Here is a 21812-nt window from a genome sequence, read left to right as displayed (position 1 = left end):
ATGGAGTCAGCTTTCCTACTCAACCTTAACTTCTTTTGGAGGCAGGAGGAGATTAAGAGATAACATTGTGGTGAAGTGGTAAGAGTGTTGGACTGGGACTCAGGAGATCCAGGTTCTAGTCCCCAGTTGGCCATGAAGCCCACTGGGTGACTTTGGGCCAGTCACTGGCTCTCAGCCTGACCTACCTTGCAGGGTTGTTGTGAGGATAAAATGGAGAGGAGGGGCTTCTGTGTACATAGCCCATTTTTAAAATATCACTTAGGACACATTTGTTCTGGATCCCAGGTGGATGCACTTTGTCAATTAAACCATACAATTATGATAGTAATGAATACATTACTACTACTACTACTACTACTACATATGGAGGCTCGGGTCTATGGAACTCTCTGTCACAATTTGTAATAACATTTACAAAGAGACCTCACCTGCTGCTTCAGCTATAAAATCTTTAACTGCTACCACCAAAATAACCCTCTAAATGTAAAAGGAAGTCAATATCCTGGTCCCTATGGTATTGGCCTTTGTATGCATTCAATGGCATTCCACCCCATCCCATGTCCTTAAGTCATCACACTCTGTTTCCCAGCCACCAAAGTTGTTAGACATTGATGTGCATATCACATAGCATATAGTATAGAACATGCACCATGCTGCAGGCAAGAGAAATGGTTGTGAAGTGTGATGGGCCTTTAGGCAATAGAAAAAAGACAATGATAATTGAGTAGAGGTTTTAGGAATGAGAACATAGTGAAGGAAGAGAACGGTGGGAGTTGAAAATTGTATGGCTTAGTTCAATGAGATGATTTAGAAAAGATTTTTTGTGGTCCGTGTATACACATCATTAGAGTCTGTACATCAAACTGAAGTGTTGTATCCATAATTTTTTTCAATACGATCTTGCGACAGTGATATAACCAATGATCATGTGGTTAATTTGTGACCCTGTGAGAACCACATGAGTCCATGCTATCGTGCTTTGGAGGAGCCATGAAATGAAAGATCCATGATCTTCATGGTGAGCTTCACAGACATAGATGTGATATGTAATTTGATGGTGGGGGATCCCACGTAGAAATCCAGAACATCCATGAGGATCCAGAACTTGGACCCAAACTTTTCACCATAGTTGGACCATGAAGTTCTGGATTAGCGACTTCTGTGGTTTAGCCCCTGGACACAGAAATGATCTGTGATTTGATGGTGAAAAATCCAGAGGACTCATGAGTATCTGTGCCTCAGATCCATGTTTTGTGGCATGGCAGCACTACAAATCAGTGGACCCATTATTTTCATAATGCAATCCATGGGCACAGAAATGATATGTGATTTGCTGGTTATTTTGGTGGCATCTTCTGTAAAAAGAATCCATAAAAACATAAATCTATGTTTTTATGCCATGGTGGTTCCATGAAGCAGAGGACTGTGATTGTTATGGATTCATGTTTTTCAATCACGCTTGCTCCATGAAGTACAGGATCAATAATTTTAATACTTTGCTCTGTGGCCATGGATGTGACCTGTGATGTAATGGTGCATTTGTGGGGACACTATATTAAAATCCAGAGGACCAATAAGGAACTGCATCTTGAATCCATTTTTTTCTTGCCATCCTGGATGTGAGAAATATAGGATCCATGCCACTGACATGGACTTGCTTTGTGATTCAGTATGATCCATGACACTGACATGGACTTGCTTTGTGATTCAGCTATGATTTTGGATGCACTACATATAAAATCCAGATGTTCCATCAGGATCCATGCCTTGCATAAATGGTTCACACCATTTGAGGTAAGCAGATCTGGGATCTGGTGGGAAGCAGCAGATCTAGGATTCTTAGTGTATATACCTGGATAAAGATGAGTTCTGTGCTTTGAGGGGGGGGTCTTTGGGGCTGGGGGGACTCAATGTAAAAATTCAGAGGATCCATATTGAATTGTGTGTCGTATCCATGGTTTTATAACATGATGGTGCTATGAAGCCCCAAATCTATGTTGTTGTTCTTCACTCATTCCCTGTGCATAGATGTGTTCTGTGATATGGGGCACGGGGTGAGGGAGTGGGGGCGGGACTTTCCCTGAAATAACCATGAGGATCCCTGCCTCGGATTCCTGTTTTTGTGCTGTGCCTGTGCCCACAAGCGCAGATTTTTCTGGTTCACTCTGTGGAGGCAGAACTGCTGTCTGCTTTGATTGTGGTTTGGAGGATTTGCTCAGTAAAAATCATAAAATCAAGAGGATCCTTGCTTTGGATCCATGTTTTTGAGCCGTGGCTGTGCCCATGAGTAACGGATCTGTGATTTTTCTGGTTCAGTCCCTGGAGGCAAATGTGCTCCATGATCTTATGGTGTTTTGGGTATCTTTCTTGTAAAAACCATGAGGATCCGTAAGGATCCCTGCATCAAATCCAAGTTTTTCCATCGTGGCTGCACCCACGAGTGACAGATCTGTGATTTTTCTGGTTCAGCCCATGGACGCAGAACTGCTCTCTGCTTTGTGGTTTGGGGGGTTTGCTCTGAAATCAAGAGGATCCCTGCCAAGGATCTCTCTTTTTGTGCCATGGCTGCACCCACGAGTGGCTGATCTGTGATTTTTCTGGTTCAGCCCACGGAGGCAGATGTGTTCTGTGATTGGATGGTGGTTTTGTGGGTCTCCCCTTTAGACATAACGTGAAATCATGCGATCTCTTTTTGATTTCATGGATCCTCGTTTGACCCAGTCCTGTTCAAACCCTGGACGTACAACGAATTATGAGCAGGAAAAATGCTACGGTTTCGCCTTTTTATTTAAATTTTAAGTATATCTCACACTCAAACATTATACATAATAAACTAGATATAAAATACTATGGATTTGGCTATTTTAAGGCGATATGTTAATTTTAAAACGGATTGTATTTTAACCCGAGGATATTATAAAGGCCCGCCCTGGCCGTCGCGACTGGGCGGGCTGCGCAGTCAGACGAATAAATGGGCGCGATCGTCTTGGGGCGCGATTCACTGGGACACTTCCAGGGGCCAAATCGGGCGGGCGGCTGAGGCCTGTGGAGCGCCAGGCTTCTTCCTACGGCTCCTCTAAACGGCTCCGAACGCCGGGGCGGTGATTTCTCGCCAACGCCGAGGTCCACCCTCCCCAACCTGAGATGCGTGGCGGCGGCGACTGCAACCATCGGCCATGCTGGCTGGGAATTATGGGAGCTGCAGTCCAACGCGTGTAGGGGGCACCAAGCTGGGGAAGGCTGCCTACGCCGACCCGCTTGAGGGGCTCTGCAGTTAGGCCCGCGGCTCGCGAGGCTCCCGCGGCTCGCCGAGTCCGCTTCCTCGTGACTCCTTGGGCCGTCGCCGCCGGCAGGCGAAGGGCCTGTTTCTTATTGGCCGCTGGGTGAAGGAGCGCCGCTCTCATTGGCCGCATTCTACGGGCTGGAAGGCGAGGGGAGAGCTTTCGAAGGGGAAGATGGCGGCGCTCTGGCCGCCTCTTCGCACCTTTCGCGGCCTATTACGCGAGCTTCGTTACGCGCAAGGAGAGGCCGGGCGCTCCTACCGCGACGCGGCGGCTTATCAGTATTTGAGGGAGGCCTTCCGCGCACACCGGGTATGTTGGGCAAGGCGGGGGCAGCTTTGATACAAGGGACCTTCCTAGGGCTCGCTCTCCAGTAACGCCTCGCTTCGTTTGCTTTAACAGTGTCCCTGGCTCCGAAAGTTCGATTTCGGGGACTAGCCACACTGGTGCTCCTCAGCTTTGGGTCGAAGGCTTGGAAGCGATCCGATTCTCGCCGTATGTTAATAGCCAAGCCATGACTAAAATGCTAAAACATAAATAAAACAGAATAACACCAATTCATATGTAAGTCGTTAATGACTTAACGTTTTGGAAGTAGATTACTGCCATGCACAGTGCATGGGGCTACCCCTGATGACTGTCGCTTCCAGTCTCCTCATGAGAGAAGATCGTACAGTGCATTTTGTACCTCCACCGTCTCTACTCCCCCCCCCCCATTTCTCTGGCTACAATTCAAGGTACTAGATATGACACGTCGCACCTTTTAAACAACTTGAGCTTTCCATTGCGCAGCAGAGGCTGTCTTTTTATCTCTTTCACAGATAAGACAGTCCTCTTGATATAAAGTTTATGTGAGGGAATAAAAAGATGTTATTAGAATCCTTACAGCTATGGAACTTCCTATCCCTAGAGATATGTTTATATTATCAGATTCTTACAACTGACCAGGAGCAAGTATACTACCTTAGGCTGGTACACCAGCTGGGACTTTTCCTGGCTATGGCCTCAGTTTTCCATGCTTTGGTAACCTCCTCGTGAGACTACTGTCTCATTCATGGGACCGCCTCTGAAGACTTTTTGGAAACTGCAGGTAATCCGCAGTGCAGCTCTGAGATTTCTAAGGACTCGGTGTTGTGATCGTACTACGCCTGTGCTATACCAACTGTGCTGGCTCATAGTCCATTTCCAGAGCCAATTTAGAGTGCAGGTTTTGAACTTGAAAATCTGTCATGGCTTCCAGATCAGGGTACTTGAAGGATCACCTGTTTCCATATGTACCTACCCATACCATTCAGATCTTGTGAGTGCCCCCCCAGCCCAATCTGAGGTGCAAAAGGTGACTACCAGCAAGAGGATCTTCTCAGTGGTAGTGCTGCAGTTGTGCAATACTCTCCCCAGAGCAGTTTGCCTGACACCAACCTTATTAATCTTTCTGCACCTGTTTTATTTTCCTAAGCATTTCAGGTATTCTGTTGACTGGTTTATCCTTCTGTTGTTTTATTTTTTGTAAACTACCCTGGGAATATGATTGAATCACTGTGTAAGTGCCGTTCTGTAGGCAGACAAGAATCCACCAGTGGGATGACACTTGTATCACTGGAGGCCCCCCGCTTTATATTGTGCAGGAATGTAGCCTACGCAACACGCTAAAAATCTCCTGGAAATCTAGAATGAAACTACTAAATGTCTTTTGTTCATCTTCCTCTTCCTGTCTATCTCCAGGTAACCAGTGAAAAATTATGTAGGGCCCAGCATGACCTACATTTTCAGGCTGCCACCTATCTCTGTCTTCTACGTAGTGTCCGGGAGCACTTAGCACTACATAAAGAATATCATGGAAAAGGAGAGCGGTCAGCAGAGGAAGTGGCTGGACTTGTAGGCCTTAAACTACCACGACAGCCTGGAGGGAAAGGATGGGAGCCATAAATATGAAAGTAGAGTACTTCATAAGAATTTTATAATGAATTCTGTTTTTCAAGACACTGTATTTGTTTAAATAAAATTCTTGCATGAAATATAGATTTTCATACTAGATATTTGTGTTGCCCTTAAGTTTAAAGTATGGTTAGAGCAAATGTCTGCAAGATTGTCTGATACATACGTACGGAGTTGATTATTCAATGCTCACTTTCAGCCTGACAGCACTAACACAGGGAAGTGTTAGCTATATTTACAAAACAATGCAGAATGTGCCTGTGATGAATACTGCATTGTCTTGTCAGCCAAGATCTTCCCACATCCCTTGTGCAGGGATGTCAGAGAATTCCGCCACAGATCTTGGTGAGGCTGAATGCCAGTGCATTCGGGCCCCCAAAATCTGTGGTGGAACGAAGCCCCCCGCCCCCCACCTCACGAAAGGTGTGCGAAATGGAGCATTTACCTGCTGCCGTCCGCGCTGACTTGCGAATGGTGGCCGCAGATGCGGCCGCCATTCGCTTCATTATAGCCGTGATAGGCTACGTAAATAATTACGTAGCCTATCACAGCTAACGCAGGGACGCAAACAAAAACAGCGAATGCAAATGGTGGCGGCTGCCATTTGCGTTCCCTTTTTTTTGCTGTTTTAGCCTACGTAAATATTTACGTGGGCTATTACGGCAAAAAAAAAAAAGGGAACGCAAATGGCGGTCACTACACCATTTGCGTTCCCTTTTTTTTGCTGTAATAGCCCGTGTAAATATTTACGTAGGCTAAAACGGCAAAAAAGGGAATGCAAATAGCGGCCGCTGTAGCCGCCACCTATCACGGCAAAATACAGGGACGCAAATGGCAGCGGCTATGGCAGCCGCCGTTTGCGTCCCTGCAGGCTGCCCAGCGGCCGGATGTCCGGCTGCAGGCAGCCCTGGCCAGTGACTCCGTGGAATCTCTGCGGAGCGGAGCCGGCTGGAGAGAATTTCAGGGGGAGGGACGGAGTGCCTCCCCCCCACCGCGAACGTCACCCTTTGACAAGGTAAGTGACTTTCGTACATCACTACCCTTGAGCAAGAAATACCAGTTTAGGCTGCAATTCTATGCACACTTCCCTGGGGGTAAAACCCACTGAAAACAGTGGGACTGACTTCTGAGTAAACCTGCACAGCTTCCATTGTTAATCCTGTCGTGGAAACTGGTAATTTTAAAGGGTCCAAATGTTAGTACCTGGAAACTTGTTAGTTCTTCAGAAGGAAAGTAACCTCCTGAAAGACCACAGCAGCTCTTTAAGAACTGATGAGATATAATCCATACAGCTGGCTCACTTAATCTAGCAGAAGTATTTTCTCCTAACTGAAGGCCCCAGGAAGTCTTCAGAGGCAGCCCCAGAAATGACACATTACAATAATCTAATCATGAGTTACCCGATTATGGATAACTGCCCAGGATATCTCTGTCTAGGAAAGGTTCTAGCTGGTGCATCAGCCTAAGCTGCTGGAAGACATTGCCTGCGTTTGGATGATCAGCAGGGGAAACAACACTGTATGGGTTGCTTTCCCCAGACGTGTTGTTTGCATGGCTGGCATTTCCCTAATTAACCGAACCAAATCACAGGTTGCAGTGTCATCTGAATCCGGCATGTGGTGTGGTGAGGGCGGCTTCTCACCCACCCCGCAAGCCCTACTGAAAGTCATGGGCTGTAGGGTGGGTAAGAAGTCCCGTCCCCCCCGCTGTGCCACGTTTGCATGACACAGCAACCCCCCACAGTAATTAGAGAAATACTGGTCACGTGACTGGCATGTGTCGGGGGAAGCAACCCATACTGTTGTTTCCCCTACTGATTGTCTGAACCCAGTCACTGTATGCTATGGAAGGCACCTGAACAATCAGTGGCAATGATGGATCTAGCAGCACCCCTAGACTGTGAACCTGATCCTACAAATGTACCCTGTCCTGACCAGGATGAATCCCCCCCCCCTTCGCCATGGTCAGACAGATCACCTACCAACAGTACTCTTCCTTGTCTGCACTGAGCTTCAGTTTATTGGCCCTTGTACAGTCCAACCCTTCACCATTTTACCTGAAGCCAACAAAAGAAAAATGGCTGGGCATCATCAGCATACTGATGACACCTCAACCCAGATCATCACCTGACCTCACACGCTTGTTTCATGTAGATTATGACATTACTTAAGAATTACTTAAGTTACTTAATGTCATATTAAGACATTACTTTTAAGAAGACTTTTTAGCAGTCCTGTTTAATGTGGTTTTGTTGTGATTTCATTACTTTTTATAGATTACATGATGTTCCATAATTTATAAACTAAAAAGCACAGAGACAAGACAGATCTCATAGTTTATATGCCTTGAGGCCAAACAGTAGTTTCCGAGCACCACCTTCTGGAATAATTAGTCCAGGCAGGAGTGAACTACCAAAATACAGTGCCCCCAATATAGTATAGGATACTATGGTCAATGGTACTAAAAGTTCTAAGCGAACGAGCAGGGTCATGCTTCCCACCCCTCTCCTAGTACAGGTCATCCAGTGGAGTGACCAAAGTAGTTTCTATGTCTATGCCAAGCCTGAAATCCAATTGAAATGGATCCAGGATAATCCATTTCATCTGAGCCAGGAGACTTAGAGCCACTAGAAAGCTGCCCCACCCTGCTTCCCAGGAATAACATCAAGCCAAGGGTAAGACCTATCTGGCCCACCCATTGGTCTGAGAAGAAGCAGTTGCAGGGAGCTTTCTTCCCCCTCCCTGCCAGAAAAAACATTCAGCTCCAATGGACAGTTGCCCTGGAATTAGAAAGCAAACTCTGGCCTCTGGCATCAGCTAGGATTCCTATGGCCACTGGAAGATTGCACCTCCTGCTTCCCGGGAATAACATCAAGCCAAGGGGGAGATCAACCTGGCCCATTCATCAGTCAAAGAAGGAGCAGTTGCTTCCCCCTCCCTGCCAAAAAGAACATGCTGCTCCAACTGACAGTTGCCTGAGTCTGTAGAAGTCAAGGGAAAGACTGCTCTGCCCCCCTCCATTGGCCTAAGCAACAAGAGCCTCCTTTAAGCAAGAATAGCAACAAGGGAAGATCAGCCTGGCTAAAAGTGCATTTAAATGCCTACTTCATCACCTTGTTCCACCCTTGAAAAACAGATCTCCTTCCTCTTTCTTTTTCATCCATGCTCCTACCCTTGTGTGTCTTGTCATTTTAGTTTGTATGCCTGGTGGCAAGGCCTGTGTCTCTCTCTCTCTCTCTCTATTGCTACTAGCCATTTTGGGAGACAATGATTGTCTGAAGAGTAGGATAAAAATGCAGTAAATAATTTAGAGCACATGGAGTTGCATGGCAGTCACTCCCTCAAGCACCTTGCCCCCCATAAGGGATTTTTTTTGCAATTGGTCAATAGTTGTAATCCTTGGGGTCCAAAGAGGATTTGTTTAAGTGCAGTCTTACAAACGCTTCTTTCAAGACTAGATGTAAACAGCCAAGAAGGGCAAGGTTGGGCCAAATGGCCATACCCCACCAATCACCTTGTTTTCCATATCTTCAGTCTGCAACAACAGAAAGTCATCCAAAATAAGATCAGCTGGTGTGTTGGACACATACCAAGGAAATCCATACAGTGATCTAAAGATATAAATAATATCAGTAAATAATATTGTTGCTTAAAATTGTTACAGCATAAAATGCAAGGAGTAACAAAAGACTAATACGAGAAAAACAGAGTTGCATCCAGACCTTGTCATACTGAAGTTAGTCATGACTAACAAATCCCATTGATTTCAGTGGGTCTACTTTAAGTCTAGATCCAATCCATAATGTTCTTATTTTCTGTTGAAATATAATGCAACATTATATTGCAACACACCATATTTTATAGTATTACAAAGTAAGTCTTACTAGCATGTGCAAAAATATTACTTGCATGGCAGTGAAATAATGAATATAAACAGATGTATTGTAAGACAGCCAGTGTGGTGTTGTGGTGAGAGTGTTGGACTGGGAGTCAGGAGATCCGAGTTCTAGTCCCCACTCAGCATGGAAGCTCACTGGGTGACTTTGGGCCAGTCACAGAGTCTTGGCCCAACCCACCTCACAGGGTTGTTGTTGTGAGGATAAAATGAAGGAGGAGGAGGACTATGTATGTCGCCTTGGTTCCTTATGGAGGAAAAAAGGCGGGATATAAATGCAATTAATAAATAATAAAATAAGGAGGAGCTGCATTTCCATTTGAAAACATTGTTATTACTACTTTCTCATCTGTTTGGTATTAACAAATTAGAAAGTAGTACTTTATAGGAAGTAGCACTAATATGGCTCCCCCATATAGTTTACAGTCTAAACCTGTAATTCTATGTACATTTATATAAACTTAAACTCAGATAATCCAGACTTAATATTTCTAGTAGACCAATTGAATTCAATGGGTGTTAAGTTAGCCATGACTAACAAGTCCCATTGATTTTAATGGATCTACTCTTAAGTATTACTAAGTCTGGATCCAACCCATAGTTGAAGACATTGTTGGACCTGGCAATACTCCTGGATTCACAGGTGGTACCTGTGGCCTCGAATGGCTTCACTGCTTCAGAAACTTCAGCTACTGCAGAATGCAGCAGCCTGCCTGTTAACAAGTATAGACCAATAATCTATTCTGAAGCAAGCTGGTTCTGCTGATTGGATGGAGGGTGTTCAACCTGTTCTGGATGGGGTTGCATTCCCCCTGAAGGAACAGGTCTGTAGCTTGGGGGTCCTCCTGGAACCATCTTCATGCCACCGAGGCCACCTGAGCCTCAAGTGACAGAGTGCCTTCTACCAACTTTGGTTGGTGGCCCAGCTATGGCCCTATCTGGACAGGGATAACCTAGCTTCTATTGTCTATGCTCTGGTAACCTCCAAATTGGATTACTGCATGAGCTCTATGTCGGGCTGCCTTTGAAGACGGTTTGGAAGCTGCAGCTCATGCAAAATGCAGTGGCCAGATTCATAACTGGGACTAGAAGGTCTGCATATATTAAGACCGACTCTGGCCCGCTTGCACTGGCTGCCTATATGTTTCCAAGCTCAATTCAAGGTGCTGGTTTTAACCTATAAAGGCCTACGTGGCTTGGGACCACAATACCTGACAGCACGCCTCTCCTGAAATGAATCTACCCGTATTCTACATTCAACATCTAAGGTCCTCCTCCAAGGGAAGCTCGGAACGCAGCACCTAGGGAGAGGGCCTTCTTGGCAGTGGCCCCCATCTGTGGAATGAGATCCCTGAAGAGGTCTGCCTGGCGCCAACATTGTTATCTTTTTGGCACCAGGTTAAGACCTGTCTCTTTTCCCAGGCATTTGGCAGCACATGATGACTTTTAATCAGTCCTGGATGTGTCTTTAGTTATGACTGACTGTTCAAAGTTGTTTTTAGTTATATGTTGTTTGTATATATGTGTGCTTTTATGTAAATGGCTTTTAACCTTTTATATTGTATTTAATGTTTTAACGTCAGTAAACCTCCCAGAGAGCTTCAGCTATGGGGCGGTATAGAAATGTAATTAATAATAATAATATGCACTGACTGCCAGTTCATTTTCATGCTCAATTCAAAGTGCTAGTTCCTACCTTTAAAACTCTAAAGCCTTCTCCAATGTGAGACCATACCACAACCAGCACTTTAAGTCCTTCTGTTGAGGGCCTGCTCTGAATTCCATCCTACCAGGAGTCTAGCAAGTTAGTTTCCATTAAAAGCATGCAGTGCTGGCTCCAGATTTTCCAGGGCACTTGGGCAATGGCCCCCCTCTCTCAGTGAGTCTTACCTTCTCACCACCATTATCAGCAGCTGCTCTTGCTCATCTTTCTCATTGTTGCTACCACTTTCTTGCTTGACAGAGACCAAGTGAGTAAACAGGCAGCGGCATCTAGTGAGTCTCTTTCTCACCACCACCGTTGTCATGCCCAGACAGAGAGGAAGGTGAGCAAGCAGATCAATAAAAATTCATACCATAAAACAGCAAAGACAAGTAACAGCAAACTGTTTAAAAAGCCAGATAAAGCCACCAAAGTTAAAACACCCCCAGAAGCCTGGATGCATAAAAATAACTGCACGTGGAGAAAGCACCAGGATTGACGTGCCATAACAGAAAAGGACCTATCCCCACTGCATCCACTGTTCTCGGTAAAGGGACCCCCAGAAGGCCCTTGGAAGAAGATCCTAGTACCTAGGCAAGTTCATGTGGGAGGAAATAGGGCCCTGACGGATCCTGGTCCCAAACCGCTTTCAAGGTTAAAATCAGCGCTGGCAGCCAGCGCGCCTGTTTCAAGGCTGGCAAATGTGCACCGGATCCCGGCTGGCAACTTAGCTGCCCTCATTTTATGCGAACTAGTTCCAAACCGTCTTCAAGGGCAGGCCGGCCCCACACTGCAACAATCCAATCCGGATCTCACTAGTAAGTAGTAACCCGTACCTGAAGTCAGTGAGCCTTGCGTAAACAGGACTGCGCTGCAAAGCTACGGACAGGAGAACGTACGCAAGCCCAATTTGTGTTTTTTGCATGTTTACACAAAATAGGGAGTAACCCCCACTGAGTTCAGGAGAGCTTCATTTCTTCCCTCCACTAATTCTGACAACCCCTTGGCTACAAAAAGTTTCTTTGGAAGTTTCAATTAGACGGAGGGATAAATGAACTGAAATGGGGGGGGTGGGAAGCTCCGGGCGGGGGGGGGAGTTGAATAATTTTCTATTAAATCTACAAAAGGGAGACCAATGACGCTCGCCGTCCAATTCAAACGAGCTACGTCACAGAAAGAGACTACGAACTGATCCTCCAAAGAGCTCAAGCAACGGGTGCTCCAGACCAATCGGCAAAGGCGGAACGCCTGACGCTACAGGCTCTTTGCCCGCTCGCTTTAGCCAATCAGAAGGATGGTGATCGTCAGGGAAGGCGGGAGATAGGGCGCGCGCGCACGGATGTCCGTTACCGCCAGGCAGGGCGCGCGCGCGCCAAGTGAGGCAGGCGTGAAGGGGGCGAGCGCGCGGGGGGACTCGCGGTCCGGGTAGAGCGACGGGCACGAGGCTGTTATCCACTTTCCCTTTCGGCCAGAAGGGAAGCCGCAGGCGCCATTGTAACTGCGCCAGCCTCAGGGAGACAGAGGGAGAGGCTCCGGCTGAGCTCGTCGCCAGGAGAAGCGACCGCCGCGTCGGGTTCGACATCCTCTAGGCCGCTGTGGGCGGGGCTTACTCGGACTTGGCCGGCCCTCCCGGGCCCCGCGCGCTTTCAGGATGTCGGCACAGGCCCAAATGCGCGCGATGCTGGACCAGCTTATGGGCACCTCCCGGGACGGTAAGAAGTGTTGCCTGATTGTCAGGCTCGGGGAGGGCGGGGACGTGTCTCGCCACGGGGGGAAGCGGGGAGAAAAAGCAGAAGCAGGGAAGGCCTAGTGCGATGGTGATTGGCAGTGCCTGCGCCTCGGTTGTTTCCTCCTCCCCGCTAGGGGCGGGGTTCAGACAGGGTGAGAGGCCGCCGCTCGGGAGCTGCCGCTACGAGTTGCGAGGGAGAGATGGTCGGGGCCGTATGGGTGCTGGCGCAGGTGTGGGAGGAGAGCGCCGCTGGGTTCCACTGAGGGCGAGGGCGGGGTACGTCTTGCTTCGGCGAGGGAGGGGAGGTGTTCCTTTCGTCCACAACGCGCGAAGGTGAAACGCTGAGGTGACACTGTACTAGCTAAAGGATCTGGACGTAGTCAGCATCGAAACGTGACATTGCCCGTTCTGCAGTTCATCTTGGCTCATCCATCAGTGAAACAGCAGTTCGCCTTATTCTGACTGGAGGCAGGGGGAGCATGAGCCCGTTTTGGCCGCTATACAAAACTGTGATGTATGGTTTGCTTTTTGTATTTTATGGCCAACCTACTGGGAATCTGACCCAAACCAGCATTTCAAGTCAATACTGCGCAACTAACGTTGCAAAGAGGTAGCTGTAGACGTTTTGGCATAGTTTTTGGTCTTATTGGGAGCTGATCAAACATGAATTTGTTGTGTGAAGGCATTCTTGTGTTTTGAGAGATTGTGTTTTAGAACAAAAGTGGTAATTTTCTTTTTGCTCTTTTATTTTTTACTTGAAAATGAATGATTTAATTGAAATTAGCACCCTTATAAGAATAAGCTTTCACAAGGGGTCACCCTGACAACATGTCTCAATAAAGCAACAACAGGTAAGCATATGTTCTGATGGCCCATTCATCCTTCTGAATAAAACTCAAAGTAATTTCATGCATTAGTTATATTTTCTTTATTGGTCAGATCTATATACAGCTTTCCATAAAGTTTCAAAGTGGTCAACATACATTTAGCCTATTGTGAATCCTGTTATTGCAGATAAATTTCAAGAGATGTATTGGGAAGGGTAGAAATGTTGAGCGAATGCATTCTGCTGTATGAAAAAGCTAGATATTGATACATGAAAATTTCAAGTAAGAGGTTTTATAGCCACTTTGCGCAGCTTGCTCCATCTGTGAAGTGATCTTATGACCTAAGGAAGCAGATCTAGGTTAATGTGTTTTTCTCCTTGGGGAATGGTGATAGAATTCTGAGATTTTTCTAAAATATGCTCATATAGGCCCCTCAGCAGTTCATTCTCCTTGTTATAGTATCACATTAAAACCAGTCAGATTCAGTTTATCCGCTGTAATATGTAATTTTTTGCTGGCTTTGCGGCTGTTTAGCTAGTTCTCACCCCCCCCTTTAATTTTTTTCAATTGTGTTGTTTTTTTCTGTTTGTTTACATTGTCTTTGTTTTTGTTCTGATCACTTCAGCTCTTCCTTTTACTAAAGGTACTTGGAATAATAATAATAATAATAATACTGAAGTGTAGTAAGAAAGTTTAAACTATATATACAGGGTTAGTAATAAAATCAAATTCAGTCTCTTAAGTTTGTTTATGTATATGTATGTGGCATCCAGTATTCTCAAAGAATACCTCCAGTTTTTAAAAACATCTTTCATGCAAACATTATTTACAGCAAAGTTTGTCTACAGTTTTGTTTAGTTTCTATATAGACTGAGCAAAGGTTGTCAGCGTTAACTGTGTTAACAGGTAACTGCGTGTTTAGTACCTGTGTGTTTAATTGTGGACTGACTAATACAAAAATGCAGTAAGAAGATAGACGGTTAGATCCGATTGTGCCCTTGCATGGGCAGCCCAGGCCTACCCGCCCCAGTGTGTGTGCAGCTGGCTCTGCCAGCGGCAGTGTATGTACAGCCCCTACTACTGGCAGCCGCAATGTAACACTTCTGGGGGCAAGTGCTGAAATGAGCGGAAATGCTAGTTTCTGGAAGGAGTGCAGCCGACCCTTACAGAAACAAGCGTTTCTGCTTGTTTCAGTGCTTGCCCCCAGAAGCAGTACATCGTGGCTGCCAGTGATAGGGGTCACATGTGTGCTACCGCCAGTGGGCCTGGCCTGCCCACTCAAGGGCACCATTGGATACTGCTCAGATATTCCATTGCTAAGGACGCAATCCTTTCCAGATAGGCGGCTGCCTCCGAACTCAGAGGCAACCATCTATCCCAAGCAGGGCAGGAGAAGCACAGAGGAGATTGTTCCCTCCGTGCTTCTCCTGCCCTTCATTTTCAGCTAAACTGTCTAGTGGTGGGAGGGCTGAGCGGGGAAGGAGGCTGCTGTACAACACATTGGATGAGTTGTAAGGCATTTCTGGCCACCCCGGAATGCCCCCAGCCACACCCCTTTTTGGCCACTCCATACTCCTCTTGTGAGCATGGAGGATGGGGCTGTTCTGCACTGCCTCCAAGGCAGCGCGGAATTGCGGGGTGGTCTGTTCTCCATGAACTGACCTTGGAGCGTGGGCTCTGAGGTCGGTTCCTGGAAAACAGAATATCCTATGGCCATCTAGCTGCTGTCTAGCGGCCATAGGATTCCTCCCTCCCTCTGCAATCGTAATCCTGAGAGGAAGCCCTATTGAACTTAATGGGATTTATGGATGGATTGCACAGTAAAATAAGGTTTTCTGGAGTCCTGTGTCTTTGGGCCAGTTTTCATTTAATTCAAGTTCATGACAAACTAAACCTTTCTTCTTTTGTTTCACAGTCTTCTTCTTATTTTGATATAGAACAGAGGTGCTAGAAAACTGATAAACAAAAAGACCTGGTTTGCACGTAATGCCAGTTCATGGGTTAAACAACCCATGAATTGATGGGGCTGTGCATGAGCGAGTACGCTGCCTCCCCCTGCTTGCCACTTCTGTTTTGCATCCGTTTTTCAAAGCAACACAGGAATACCCCTTCCTAGGTTGTTGGCTTGATGTCTGAACCTGGCACTTTGGGTTGTTGAGAGTTAAACAACCTGGAGTGCCAGGTTCGGATGTCACAACTAACATCCTAGGAATGGGGTATTCCTGGGTTGTTTCAAAAAGTGGATGCCAAGTAGAAGTGGTGAGCAAGCAAGAGGCAGTTTGCTCACCCTCAGCCCCAACAACCTATGGATTGTTGTTACATGCAAACTGGGCCAGAGTATAGATTGGGCTCAAAGTTCCTTAGGACCGTTTCAACTGAATATAACTTTGAAAATGCAGCAGAAAGATAATTCCATCACTAAGGATATTCCATCCTACACTCATTTAAGAGTAAGCCCTATTTATTGTTGAAATGGGAAAGGTATGGATATGTAATACGGATAATAGTTCTCTTGATGTGACTCGCTCTGACTTTTCCATAACGTTAGCTGAAAATGAGCTAAATTATAGGCCTCTTGGGATTTGGCTAGTTGTTTTCTTGGTCTGGGGTTAACAACCCTCGCATACCCACGCTTGCTGGTTTTGTGCGACATAACAACCTCCAAGCGGGGGGTTGGATATACAAAATGGCGGCCGCACATACCAGGGCCTCGCTGTGAATTAAATAACAGTGGTTCACACAACAGCCCAACCCACAGTGGGCTGTTGTGTTGTGTGAACCACTGTTATGCATGTGTAGTCACATGCATGTATACAATGTGTACTGTACATGGTGTATATTGTACGTGATAGTACTTGCTCCTACATTAGTGTGTTTAGGATTGTAGCCTTAGCTGATTACAATTCTAAACAAGTTCTGTTTTAAATCATTTAATTTAATATTTCAAAAAGTAATATCCTGCTTTTAAACTTGATTAAAATTTTCAAAGTAGTGTACAATGAATGTCAGTGAACTTTGGTTCAGATGATAAAAGTTTAAATAACACTAACCAGCTATAACAGCAACAGAACAGCTTGTATAAAAGTTATCAAACTGAAAATAATTGTTTATAAAAAGCCGTGGACATACAAAAGAATTAGCGTTGCACCTAAAACTTAACGAAAACAGTTCTAGACTGATCTCGGGGGCGGGGGGAGCTGTTCTACAATTGGGGTGCCACCAATGAAAAATCCTTTCCCTGATTACCATCTGCCCCATCTCTGAAGGCCTCTGAAGTGGATCTTAATGTCCAGGCAGGTTCATATGGGAGTAGGCAGTTCTTCAGCTGCTTAGGTCCCAAGCTTAACATTTTAAAACCAGCACTTTGATTTGTGGCTGGAAATAAATAGAAAGACAATGGAGCTGTTTCAACACTGGTGAGATGTGTTCCCTGCAGCTAGTACCAACCCGTAACTTAACTGGTACAGTTTTTGAGTCGTCTTCAAAGATAGTCCCACATACAGTGCATTGAATAGTCTAGTCTGGAAGTTACCAGGGCATGGACAATAGCAGCCAGGTTATCTCTGTCCAGGAGATGACATATCTATCTAAGCTGGTGGAAGGTGTTTCATGTCACAGATGCTACCTGGGTATCTAAAGTTAGAGTCAGTCTCCAAGCTCCATTAGTAAATTATATTACCATGATCAAGTATTTCAGGAAATTAAAATAGTCTTGCAAAGTGCTTGATTTTCATGATTGCCTATTAAAATTGATCATGCTACTGTCTCTTAAAAAGGGTATTTTGCCCCAGGTTTTTGAGGGATTTATTTATTTTATTTATTTATTTATTAAATTTATTAATCGCCCATCTGACTGGTCACCCAGCCACTCTGGGCGATGTACAACCCACCATAAACAATTTAAAACAATAAAATTTTACCATAAAATTTTTTTAAAAAAAATACCCTAACCCACCCCAAATGCCTGCCTGAACAACCACGTTTTTAATGCACGACGGAAGCTCATTAAAGAGGGGGCATGACGGAGTTCCCTAGGGAGGGAGTTCCACAGAGTGGGGGCCACCACAGAGAAGGCCCTCTCCCTCGTCCCCACCAGTCTAGCTGTCCTGGCTGATGGGACAGAGAGAAGGCCATCCGAGGCTGATCTTGTTAAGCGGCCTGTCTGGTGTTGCTGGAGGCGCTCCTTAAGATAGGCTGTGCCGGAACCATATAGGGTTTTAAAGGTCAAAACCAACACCTTGGATTTGGCCCGGAAAACAACTGGTAAGCAGTGCAACTCCTTCAGCACTGGAGTGATGTGATCTCGCCGGCGGCTGCCTGTAATCAGGCGAGCCGCTGCGTTCTGTACCAGCTGCAGTTTCCGAACCGTCTTCAAGGGTAACCCCACGTAGAGCGCATTACAGTAGTCTAAACGAGAGGAGACCAGGGCATGTACTACCGATGGAAGCAGATGGTCGGGAAGGTAGGGGCGCAGCCGCCGTATCAGATGGAGTTGATACAGCGCTGTCCGGCTCACAGCTGACACCTGAGCCTCCATGGACAGCTGGGAGTCCAAAATGACCCCCAGGCTGCGGACCTGGTCTTTCAAGGGTAGCTGTACCCCATTCAACACCAGGTCAACATCCCCCAGCCTCCTCTTGTCTCCCACCAAAAGTACCTCGGTCTTGTCAGGGTTGAGCTTCAGCTTATTCCTCCCCATCCAGCCACTCACCGTCTCCAGACATTTGGACAGGGATTCTACCGCCAACCTTGGTGAAGATTTGAATGAGAGGTAGAGCTGAGTGTCATCCGCCTATTGATGACACTGCACCCCAAACCTCCTGATGATAGCCCCCAGGGGCTTCACATAGATGTTAAATAGCATCGGGGAGAGGATGGAACCCTGTGGCACCCCACAAGTAAGTGGCCACGGGTCCGAAACCTCCTCTCCCAGTGCTACCCTCTGGTACCTGCCAGAGAGGAAGGACTGGAACCACTGCAATACAGTGTTTCCAATGCCCAACCCCTCCAGGCGGTCCAGGAGGATACCGTGGTCAACGGTATCAAAAGCCGCTGAGAGGTCGAGGAGAACAAGGAAGGAGCATTCACCCCTATCCAGAGCCCTCCTCATATCATCCACCAAGGCGACCAAGGCCGTTTCTGTCCCATGCCCAGGCCTGAAGCCCGACTGAAATGGGTCTAGATAATCAGTTTCTTCCAAGTGTGCCTTCAACTGCACCGCCACCACCCGCTCAATCACCTTGCCCAAAAATGGCAGATTTGAGACTGGGCAAAAGTTGTTCAGAACTTGAGGATCCAAGGAAGGCTTCTTTAAGAGCGGTCTTATCACTGCCTCCTTGAGGGCTGATGGCATCACTCCCTCCTCAAGGGAGGCGTTCACCACCGCCTTGATCCCCTCACCCAGTCTCTCTCTGCAGCTCATAATGAGCCAAGATGGGCAAGGATCAAGTAAGCAGGTGGTTGGCCTTACAGATGAAAGCACCTTGTCCACTTCATCAGGAGGAAGAAGCTGGAACCGATCCCACAAAACCGGTTTGCCACAGGCCGCCTCTTGCTCACTAACTGTATCCACAGTGTGCAGAGTAACACACCTAATCTGATCAATTTTATCTGCAAAGTGCCTTGCCAAAGCCTCACAGGAGGCCTTAGAATGCTCCAGTGGTTCCGGAGCCACAGGACCGACCAGGCTCCGGACCACTTGGAACAGCCTCCTGGGGCAGCACTCTGCAGACGCGATGGAGGCAGCATAATATTCCTTTTTTGCTGCCTTCACCGCCACGTGATAGGCTGAAGATATAGCTCTAGCCCGTGTCTGATCGTCTTTGGAGCGAGACTTCCGCCACCGGCGCTCTAGCCGTCTCACCTCCTGTTTCAGAGCTCGTAACCGCGGATTGAACCATGGTGCAGTCCGAGCCCTGTTCAGGGGGAGAGGGCGTTTCGGAGCCACCCGATCTAATGCCCCAGTGATTGCGGCATTCCAGCCACCCACCAGGGTCTCGACCGAGTGGCCGTTGGCATGCCCCAGAGAATCCCCAAGCGCGTTCAGGAATCCATTTGGATCCATAAGACGCCTGGGGCGGACCATTTTAATGGGTCCTCCACCCCTGCAGAGGGGTTGTGGAACCGAGAAGTCCAACATCACCAGATAGTGATCTGACCATGACAAGGGGGTGGTGGATATACCCCCGACTTCCAGATCACTCCCCGCTTCTCCAGAAACAAACACAAGGTCTAGTGCATGACCGGCTACATGGGTGGGCCCAGTTAGAATATGGTGCAGCTCCCAGGAGGCCATGGTCTCCATGAAGTCCCGAGGTGCTCCTGTGAGGATGGCCTCCGAATGTACGTTGAAGTCCCCCAACACCAGTAAGTTAGGGGACTGTACACGCACATCAGAGACCACCTCAAGCACCTCGGCCAGGGAGTCAGTCATGCAGCGGGGTGGACGGTACACGAGCAGAATCCCCAGACTGCCCTTCGGGCCCAACCTCCAGTACATGCACTCAACAACCTTGGTCTCCCGGAGAGGGGGTCTGGTGAAGACCAAGGACTCTCAGTAGATAACAGCCACTCCCCCTCCCCGATCCCCAGCCCTCGGCTGCTGTGCATACGAAAATCCAGCTGGACACATGGCTGCAAGGGTTGGAGCAGCAGCCTCGGCCAGCCAGGTCTCCGTAATACATGCCAGGTCTGCACCCTCATCCAGGATCATGTCATGGATGAGGGAGGTTTTCTGGGTAACAGACCTGGCATTGCAGAGCAGCAAACGAAGGCCAGAAGATGGGGTCATGCCTCCCCCAGCCATCCTTTGGCTCTGGACAGGCCCGGAGCAGGGGACAGATACTGCACATCTCTCCCTTGTTCCCCTTAGCTGGCATGGCCTGCCCCTAGCGCTCCGCCAGCGCCTGCCGCCCAGCCTCGGTATGTTCTGGCCCCCAACACTCCCCCCACTGCCTCCATCAGGTGGACACATGCCCTCTCGCTCCCGCCTATCAGGCAGGCTACCCACCCCTAAAAACACAACAAAATCCCCCCCAACAAAATAAAACAAACAAACAAAACAATTAAAATCCCCTTAAAAATGCCAGGCAGGAGTCCACAGGGAAGGCCTGGTGGCAGTGGTAGCGGCGACGGCGGCAGCAGGCCCAGCGGCTGCAAGCACGCCTCTTCCCCGGTGGTGGTGGTGGTGGTGGCTTCTCCTGCAGGCCCTGGCTCTCCCAGGCCACCTCAGCCAGCCAGCTTATGTAGCCCCTCCAGGGAGGGGCAGGTGGAGCAGCACAGCTGGCTCGGTACCTGGGGGCCTGGTCCTGCAGGGACTGGCGGTCTGCCAGGCAGAAGTCCACAAGGAAGGCCTGGTGGTGGTGGCAGCGGCGGCGGCAGCAGGCCCAGCGGCGGCGGCAGCAGGCCCAGCAGCGGCAAGCACGCCTCTTCCCCGGTGGTGGTGGTGGTGGTGGTGGCTTCTCCTGCAGGCCCTGGCTCAAATTATTTAAAATAATTTAAAGTATTTTTAACCTACCTTGTCAATAAAAAGTGCTCAAGGTGGCTTGCAAGATTATTTGCTTTTATATGTGCCCATGACGCTCTTTATGCACATTTGTTGTTGTCGTTCAGTCGTGTCCGACTTTTCGTGACCCCATGGACCGTAGCACGCCAGGCCTTCCTGTCCTCCACTCTCTCCCGGAGTGTGCTCAAGTTCATATTCATTGCGTCGGTGATGCTATCTAGCCATCTCATCCTCTGCCGTCCCCTTCTCCTTTTGCCTTCAGTCTTTCCCAGCATCAAGGTCTTTTTCGGAGAGTTTTCTCTTTGCATTAGGTGGCCAAAATATTTGAGCTTCAGCTTCAGTATCTGTCCTTCCAATGAGCACTCAGGGTTGATTTCCTTTAGGACTGACTGATTTAAGCTCCTTGCAGTCCAGGGGACTCGTAAGAGTCTTCTCCAGCACCACAGGTCAAAAGCATCAATTCTTCGGCGCTCAGCCTTCCTTATAGTCCAGCTCTCACAGGCATACATTACTACCGGGAAAACCATAGCTTTGATTATGCGGACCTTTGTCGGCAAGGTGATGTCTCTGCTTCTTACTATGCTGTCTAGGTTGGCCATAGCTTTCCTGCCAAGGAGCAAGCGTCTTTTAATTTCGTGGCTACAGTCACCGTCTGTGGTGATCTTGGAGCCCAAGAAAGTAAAATCTGTCACTGCTTCCATTTCTTCCCCTTCCATATGCCAGGAAGTGATGGGGCCAGATGCCATGATCTTAGTTTTTTTAATGTTGAGTTTCAGACCAGCTTTTGCACTCTCCTCTTTCACCCTCAACAAGAGGCTCTTTAGATCCTCTTTGCTTTCTGCCATTAGGGTGGTATCATCTGCGTATCTGAGGTTGTTGATAATTCTCCCGGCAATCTTAATTCCGACCTGTGATTCATCCAACCCGGCGTTTCTCATGA

At 47.6% G+C, this 21812-nt stretch overlaps 2 protein-coding genes across 6 annotated transcripts in view; both read left to right on the top strand.

Annotated features, from left to right (window-relative positions):
- The first annotated feature begins 3445 nt into the window (after nucleotides 1-3445).
- On the top strand, nucleotides 3446-5300 carry FMC1 (formation of mitochondrial complex V assembly factor 1). The gene is made up of 2 exons (XM_084810053.1): nucleotides 3446-3593; nucleotides 5004-5300. Exons 1-2 carry the CDS (start codon nucleotides 3456-3458, stop codon nucleotides 5205-5207), a joined length of 342 nt encoding a protein of 113 aa, XP_084666179.1. The 5' UTR covers nucleotides 3446-3455; the 3' UTR covers nucleotides 5208-5300.
- A 6866-nt stretch (nucleotides 5301-12166) lies between these two features.
- LUC7L2 (LUC7 like 2, pre-mRNA splicing factor) overlaps nucleotides 12167-21812 on the top strand; it is a 37765-nt gene continuing 28119 nt past the window's right edge. For 3 of the 5 annotated variants that reach the window (XM_084810048.1, XM_084810044.1, XM_084810045.1), the window contains exon 1: nucleotides 12167-12524. In XM_084810048.1, coding sequence (XP_084666174.1) covers nucleotides 12464-12524 — 61 coding nt within the window. In that variant the 5' untranslated portion in view covers nucleotides 12167-12463. Of the gene's footprint in view, nucleotides 12525-12590; nucleotides 12818-21812 lie in introns of those variants that run through there. The other 2 variants (XM_084810043.1, XM_084810046.1) reach the window with 2 other exon arrangements.

This window comes from Heloderma suspectum, chromosome 7 (genome assembly GCF_057233095.1).
Source record: "Heloderma suspectum isolate Gila_16-S chromosome 7, 16-S_ref, whole genome shotgun sequence".
Lineage (NCBI taxonomy): Eukaryota > Metazoa > Chordata > Lepidosauria > Squamata > Helodermatidae > Heloderma > Heloderma suspectum.
This window is presented reverse-complemented; position numbering and strand designations above follow the sequence as displayed.

Coding starts and splice junctions, on each gene's coding strand:
- FMC1 (XM_084810053.1), top strand. CDS start 3,456: ATGGCGGCGCTCTGGCCGCCTCTTCGCACCTTTCGCGGCCTATTACGC. Junction 3,594..5,003: donor AGGCCTTCCGCGCACACCGG/GTATGTTGGGCA, acceptor GTCTATCTCCAG/GTAACCAGTGAAAAATTATG.